This window comes from Echinops telfairi, unplaced genomic scaffold (genome assembly GCF_000313985.2).
Source record: "Echinops telfairi isolate 266 unplaced genomic scaffold, ASM31398v2 ScPeMD7_5;HRSCAF=22, whole genome shotgun sequence".
Taxonomy (NCBI): domain Eukaryota; kingdom Metazoa; phylum Chordata; class Mammalia; order Afrosoricida; family Tenrecidae; genus Echinops; species Echinops telfairi.
The window spans coordinates 30,347,341-30,354,912 of NW_022103901.1; the positions used below are offsets into that span (position 1 = coordinate 30,347,341).

At 54.0% G+C, this 7,572-nt stretch overlaps 2 protein-coding genes across 2 annotated transcripts in view; both read left to right on the plus strand.

Annotated features, from left to right (window-relative positions):
• The window catches only part of CRAMP1 (cramped chromatin regulator homolog 1), a 30,800-nt gene extending 27,209 nt beyond the window's left edge, over positions 1-3,591 (plus strand). The window contains exon 21 of the mRNA XM_045283975.1: positions 241-3,591. Within this exon, the coding sequence (XP_045139910.1) occupies positions 241-399 (159 nt within the window). The 3' untranslated portion in view covers positions 400-3,591. The remainder of the gene's footprint in view (positions 1-240) is intronic.
• Positions 3,592-5,100: 1,509 nt separating this feature from the next.
• The window catches only part of JPT2 (Jupiter microtubule associated homolog 2), a 32,012-nt gene continuing 29,540 nt past the window's right edge, over positions 5,101-7,572 (plus strand). The window contains exon 1 of the mRNA XM_045285330.1: positions 5,101-5,165. Coding sequence (XP_045141265.1) covers positions 5,122-5,165 — 44 coding nt within the window. The 5' untranslated portion in view covers positions 5,101-5,121. The remainder of the gene's footprint in view (positions 5,166-7,572) is intronic.

Sequence of the window (7,572 nt, forward strand, 5' to 3'; positions counted from 1 at the left end):
CTCGCTCTCTTTTCTGTTCCTCCGGCTGCACCTTGCCCACTGCATCTGTACCCACCACAGGGAGGGAACCTGAGGCCATCAGGATGCGTGCATTTCAGGACGGGCAGTGCTGACATTTCCAAAGGGCAAGGGTGCCATTCCAGGGTGGGATCCAGCAGAAGCTCCAAGAGAGTCTGATAAGCACTGGAAGTGACACTGGGGTCACTCGCCAGCTAATGTCGTCCTGCCCTCCATCCGCAGGTTGTGGACTCCCAGCTGGTGTGCATGATGAATGAGAACAGCATCGACTACATCTCCCGCTTCAACGACCTGGCCCAAGAACTGTCCTTCACTGAGCCAAGCCGCCGGGAGGCCCTGTTTGATGGAGGCGGGCCCCCCATTGGCGACCTGTCACAGTGATTACTTGGACTACCGCAGAGGAGGGTTCTTAGAACTGGTGGCCCTCAGCTACTAGGGGGTGGGGGGTGGCCGCTTTAAATGAGAGAATACAGTCTTCAGACACAGGTCCCCTCCAGAGGACTTCCAGACTCAGAGCACCCCCGAGGTGCACGTAACTAGCTGGCTGGGCGTGGTGCTCTGATGGCAGGGCAGCCTGAGAAGAGGAGCAGTGCTCCGGAAGGCTGGAGACGAACATCATGGCCTCGGGGCCAAGTGTTGGGGTCAGCCAAGCAATGACGTTTCGTCGTGGTGCTAGGGTTTCCGTGGGCTGCCCTCTGCGCGCAGGCCTGCCTCTGTAGCCACTGCATCCTGGAGGGGGCTCCACCACTGCTGCTTCCTCCCTCTACCACTCTAGTCACCGACAGTGGGGCCAGAGCTCAGAGCAGCCTGAGGGGCAGCAGAAGCAGTGCGGTCACCGGGAGTCGTGGTCCTGGCCTGATGCTTCCCCAACTAAAGGTCGTACTCGGACTCATGTCGCAGGCAGGTTGCACAGACTTGGGAGCCACCTGAGCGGGCCGCTTAGACTAAAGAGCGGGGCCCTGCTTCAGCTGCCTGCCTTGCCGTGTCCATCAACAGGTGTCTCCCAGGTGACCTGAGGCTGTCAGGTGACTGAGCATTCAGTAGACTAGATGAGCTGCCCTGAGTTCTTCAACTTCAGGCACGGGTTTCTTGGGCTTCCGAGAACAGGTCCCCTTCTCTTCATTAGTTCACCCTGCTCTTTGCCATTGGTGTGGGGTATGATGTAAGCCCTCCTGTGTTTCTGTTCCCACAGTTCTGGGTGCGGGCAGCACCATGTCCCTTTGATGGCCTCCTGGAGACCCCTGGGTGAGAGACCAGTGGTGACTCCTGCGGATGGTTGAGCAGCTAGTCTCTCCCCACATGGGGCCCAAGCAGGAGAGGCCCTGCCCTGCCACAGCCAGGAGCCATTGGTGTGCTGGCAGGTTACCATGTTACTTGCTGCATCACTCTCCGTCAGCAGCCAGGATGGGTTTGCCCTTTTCGACCTCCCTGCACCTGCCACGTCTCTGTTCCCTTCCCCGCACCCCTGCCCACAGAGCACCCGTCCTCAGGGTCAGCCTGGCCTCTCCACTCTTAGCCGCCCTGCTCTTCCTCAGTGGAGAAGTGAGCCGTGAGCACCGGAGCATCGGGGTCTTCCATATGTCTTAGCAGAAGTGGTTTTGATCCGTGGTCTCTCTCCATCTCCAGTGACAGTGGCCTCTTGACAACTGTGCCCTTCCATGTGACAAGTTTCTCCCAGAGCCTGGAAGATGGCTTTCTTCCTTCAAGTCTGGTTCTTGGCACAAAGGTCACGGACAAAAGCCCGTGCCGGCCAGTCTTCCGGCTCCTGAGAAACCACTGTCAATGTTCCCAAAATGCAGAGGACAGGAACACAGTGTCGCTTTTTAAAGATGCACAGAGCAGTGTTAGAACCAGAGTATCTCAACTAGCTTGGGTCCCATTCTGGTCTCTGTTTGATCAGTTTCCATAAACGAGCACTTTACTGAGCTAAGCCAGATTCGAGGATCCCTGGGGTTCTGGGTGTGCTGGGTCTTCAGTAGACAGGGCACTCAGCTGAGCTTAGACCTCTGATGCTCTTCACACTCCCATTGCCTCACATCCAAGCCAACAACAGCCAGGATCCTGAGACAGGCTTAGCCAGTAACACCTAAAGGGAGGGAAGTTCTGGCACTTGGGATCAGGTTTGGGGCTCCTCGCTGAGCAGCATCTCTAGCACAGACTCCAGTTGGGAGTGGCTGCCTGCAGCTGGCACCATCCAGGGGCAGGTAGGTTGGGGAGGAGGGTGGATTGAAACCTCTGCCACAAAGCTGACCTGGTACTGGACGGGGATGAGCAAGCATGCTTCTAAGTAAAGGGGAAACGGTTTTATCTGGAGTAGAAAACCTAGTGTGATTTCCCCCAGCCTCAATAAGTACCTATGTAAAAACCGTAAGAAGTGGGGATTTTCCGAAGAACTGGGCAGCGGTGTCTCTCCCTTCCTTCATTCTGCTGCTTTCCCAACAGAAGTTGTCATGGTCTCAGAATGAGCCTATTGGCTCTTTTAATGGTTTATCTGAGCAGATTGAGATGGAGTTGATCTCTGTTCCGTACATCATTCCTTAAAGTCAGTCGATTGTTTTCTGGAAGCTTTGCAGATTCATCCTTTGGAAAGATTGAGACTGAATGATCTCAGGTCTCGGGACAGGGGGTGGGGTGGGAGTGTGGCCTTGACTCCTTCTTGTGATTCTGGTGATAGGGTGCTGCCTTTTAGAAGCTGTGGGGCTTCTGTTGATTTCTCCCCGGAGCATCGTGAGGATGTTCTTTCTCTCTACATACCTTGTACACATTGAGGACCTGCTCAGGGGGTGGGAACATTTGCTCAGTTGATCTGCTTGCTTTCGCACATCCCCAGGCCCTCAGCATCCAAATCCCACCCTATATCGTTCTCTGCCCGACTTGAGTTACTTTACAGTTCAGTGACACGTCTGAGTATCCCGATCATGCGCTGTTGAATTCAGACGTTCTGCAGAGTTGCCCTAGGATATAAGATGCTGGAAATGTGAGGATGGTGACAGCAATTTTTTAAAAAAATTATTTTTATAAACATTCAAATCTAGCAGATGTGTTTATGGGGCAAATATGACACTTAATTTCTTATGGGAAAAAAAGGCTGAGGGCAGAAAGCCACAGCCAGGCTTTGTTTCCTGCCTGGGCTCTCCTCATGTCGCAGCAGTTTGTAAAGCATGTTATCTAAGTCAAGACTCGGCCATACGACCACCACCTGGTCCGTCCTTTGGGACCAGGATGGCTGGCCAGGGAACTCATGGTTTGAGCAGCGGAATTTATTGCTGTTTCTTTTAATAATAGTTAAGCCATATCATCTAAGGTTTTGGGCTTGTTTGAGATGTGAATTTGTTTTATAGATTATAAATATACATATACAGTGTATGTACAAAGCAGAATGCCTGTCCTTCCTGATTATTTTTTGTATCATATTGTAAATTATATTATTTATTCTTTGCCAATTTTGGGAATTAAAAGGTGTTTTGGTTATTTAATATAATAAAAACTGTTACACTTCTTATGTTTAAATTTCCAGTTCAACTTGTAAATCTGTTTTTATTGTGCATAAATACATACTAATACTTGATCTAACCATTGTTGTTTCTGCCTTTTTTAAAACAGTCTCTACTTTTCTAAAGGTGGGGGGGCTGAGGGCACCACAGGAGAAAGATGGGGTGCTCTGCTTTTGTAGACCTCAGCCTTGGAAACCCTCAGACAGGTCGACTCTAGGGTGGCTATGACTTGGTCTGTGTGCTGCTGAAAGCGAGCAGGTGGGGTTAAGAGTAGTGAGTGGTGATCAACTTTATGGCAATGGGTTTTGCACTTAAAAAGTACTGTCACCAGTCTGGTGAGCTTACAGAGTACAAGGTGAGCTACCACCCACCAAGGTCCTTTCACATCAAATTCCCACTGCTCTTGTTTGTTGGCTGGCTCTTTGCTTCTGGAAGGAATTTGCCCACCTCTTGTCTGGGGAGTGTGGTGCCTGCCTTCATTTCTTTTGCCTTCCCAGTGGGAGGCCCTCTGAAGGGCCCTTCCTGCCCACCCGCCTGGCATGCACAGCTCAAAGGGGGACAAATGCTGAGGACAGAAGTGGGTTTCCTTGAACAGACAGATAGCAAATGCCAGGTGTTTTAATTGGCCAAGAGGTACAAAGGCCTCTGACCTGCCTGGCCAAAAGAACAAACATTCTCTGCGACTGGAAGGCCTCATTGCTTTCCAAATATAATACAAATGACCCAGAGATGGGTGGCCTCTGGTCACCCACTGCTCTGGGCCAGTACTGGATTACCCAATAAGCAAGGGAAGCTGGGCTTACTTGGTGAACAATTTCACATTGTGTTCACCACATTAGAATTTCTGGCCCTCTGTCTCCCCCAATGGCAGCGCCTCAAAGCCTCTCAAAATAGAGTGTCCTTGTTAGAAGTAGGTCGTCAGCTAGGTAGGCACGGGCTGGCTTGTGCTTACTCGTCTTTAGTAAGTTTCACGTATCCTCCCCACCTCTGCTTGCTCCCCGTGAACACGGACGTATTCACATGTTGGGTGGATCTCTCTAGAGATCCTCTGTATAGATGAGTGAGGAAGCACACCGAAACCCGTGCTTACCCTGCCTAACTTGCTGACCCGGCACTCCGCCCCCGGCTCCTGGGTGGAAGACAAACAACCACAGCCGAGTCGTGGACTGGCGCCTCGGAGAACTGCAGGTCCCGTGCTGCGCGGCGGGCTGGGTTCAGTGAATCACGCGCTTCCTTTCCCAGGAGTCCGCACCGTCCGCCGCGCCGCCGGGCCCAGCCCCTGCCAACGCCACACCGCCGCTTCCACCTCAGCGCTGCGCTCTAGTGCCACCGCTTTCGCCGGCTCGCTGACCAATGGCCGTGCCCGCCGCCGTGAGCGGCGCCTCCCACAGCCAATTGTCTACGAGAACGGCGGGTCCGCCCCAGGCCTCTCTCTGGTTGGCGGCAGTCGGCCCCTGAAGGGGCGGGGCTACGTGTTCTGATAGGCTGTGGGTCCTCATTGGCGTCAGCGCCATCCAATGAGCTCTGGCGGGCGGACTCAAGTACCAGCGCGGGACCGGGCGCGAAGCACAGCGCGGAAAGCTGGGGGAGGCGCCTGGTGGCGGGCGACATGTTCCGGGGGCCCGAGCACGACGGCGTCCCGGCCAGTTCCAGGTGCGCGCGGCGGGCAGGCGCGAGCGGGCCTCGGGGCCGGACTCTGAGGCTCTGGCTGGCGGGCCTCGGGGCGCTGGGCTGAGGACCCGTCGGGTGGCGTGGCGAGGCGGGACCCCGGGAGGGACCGGAGGCGTCGGCTGGTCGACCCCGCGGGTCCGGACAGAGCGACCTGACGTGGTCCGCCTGCGAACGGCGGGATAGTGACCGGCCCCCCCGGGCTGTGGGGCGGACGCTCGACCTGTGGAGCCGAGCGCGGTCTCTAGGACACCGCACTCGACCCGCGCCAGGCCTTGGGGCGGAGGCCCGCGGCTTCCGGCGGTGCCCTCTCAGGGCGGCTTCATTGCGTTCCGGCGCCGCAGTTCCCACGCGAGTCGTTGGTTGGCATTGGTAACCTCCCTTTCCGGCCACCACGTTCCATTAGCTGCCCCTTTCCATTCATCTCCTCCCCCCGCCCGCTCCACCAGCTCCACTTCCCCGCCTTTTGTGAGCCCCGGGGTTTCCGGGCCCTAGTCGTCGGCCGGGGAAAGCCTCCGGACTGGTCTCCCGGCCGAGTCGCCACCTACCAGGAACGAGGGAGCTGCGAGTCCGACCACCCAGGACCTTGCCAAATAAGGGCATGGTTGAGTTTCAGCCAACCAGGGACGACCGCCTTTTTAAAAAACAAACAAACCCCCACCCGGAGCTCAGGGTCCCCGACCGGGCACAGCAGGAGGACCAGCTAGCCCTTGGCGGGGTCTCAGGACACTTGCCCTTTCAGTGGTGCAGACCCGCTGGGAGGCTGTCGCAGGGTGTCCTGACTATTGCTTAATAAACCCGCTGTGCCGCTTGCGCCCGTTGTTTGGTGTTTGCCTTGTTGCCACGCCACCGCTCTTTTCAAGAAGCCAGGGGTGCTGGGATCAGCCAGAAAAGGGGTCACTGTACCCCAACAGTAGTTTCTTAGTTTGCTTGTTTTTAAGTTGTTATCATGTTGTAGAGGCGTGAGGAACATTGTTGAAATCCCAGACACCATTTTGGTTTCTCTTTGTAACTGGCAGATCAGTATAAAACCCTGATGGGTAAGCATATCATGATGGCTCTCTAGAGAGAGAACTGGGGCGTGCCGCTCTATCCCACGTGAGCTTACCTGAGGAAACGCCCAAGAAATCCAATCTGAGCTCATGCTAGGGAGAGAGGCTTTTATTCGATTTTTCAAAGTTGGGCGCTCAACCACAGAGTCAGATTGCCAAGGTGGGCATGCCTCGCAGCCTCTCTGCAATCACTTTATCCTCTTAAATTTGCAGGACCCTTCTCATAGTTGGGAACTGCTTTGAGTCCTGTGGGATGAACACTCTTTCCCAAGAGTCACCTAAAGCTTTCTCCCTCCAGATCAGATTCCTCCAGCCAGCTCCCCCTTTAATTAATTCTTCCCTTCCCCACATTCCAAACCCCAGGTGCCTGAGCTTTAGTCATTGTCACAGCAGTTATCAACTGGTGCCCTGGGTACTTGACTCTTTGTTCTCTGGTTGCTGATTATGACCAGCCTGGTGATTTATTTCTCACAGATGTGATTATTTTATTTAAAGGAACCCAGTACTCTTGGGTCATAGTCTCTGTCTGTGAGTCATTCTGTTGGCTAACTGCAAGGTGACCCGAGGGTTGGATTGACTTTAGGTCCAAGGTCTGACTGCTCCAGTCTGAGCTGTCTGGACTGTGAGATTCTGTTTTTAATTGGAGGTTCTGGCCCACATTTTGCCCTCCCTTCTTTCAGGGTCTATGTGTTGTGAACCAGAATGCAACTTTTTACTTTTTCTTCTGATTAAGCACATTTGACATTCGATCTCTTGAGTAGTCAGCCAGCATGAAGCCCACAGCTCTGTGTCGCAAAGACTCTCTCCTGGGACAGTGGTGGTGCCAGGCTGCTGGGGAAAATGTGGGATGGTGGTAGGGTGTATGTGTGTGTGGTGGTGGTGGGGTCAGACTGCAGGGGCATGGGGTCAGCACCCAGGTCTTCATTGGATCTAGAGATTAACTGCTCTGAATCCTAGTGCAGGCAAGTCGACTGACCAATGGAGAGTACTGGGTGCTGATGTAGACCTTGTCCGGGAAAGAAGATCCCACCTGAGACCTTAGCTCCCTCCACTCTTCCCCAGAGTCTGGGGCAGAAGAGGAAAGACCAGGAAGAGACAGTGGTAAGAGCTGAGATTGGAAGGCAGATCTCTCTTGACTTGGCTTTCACACCTAGTGGGGGCCCAACAGCATGCTCTTTTGAAAAACAAAAAAAACACAAACCAATATATATATACTTTTGGCTAATGGCTCACACTTTGAAAGCCCAGGAAACCTCCAGTTCTCTACTCGGCATGTATGGATGGCATTGCCAGGAGTGAGACCCAACTCCAGGGCAACTGGTTTATCTCCTTTTTGTTGG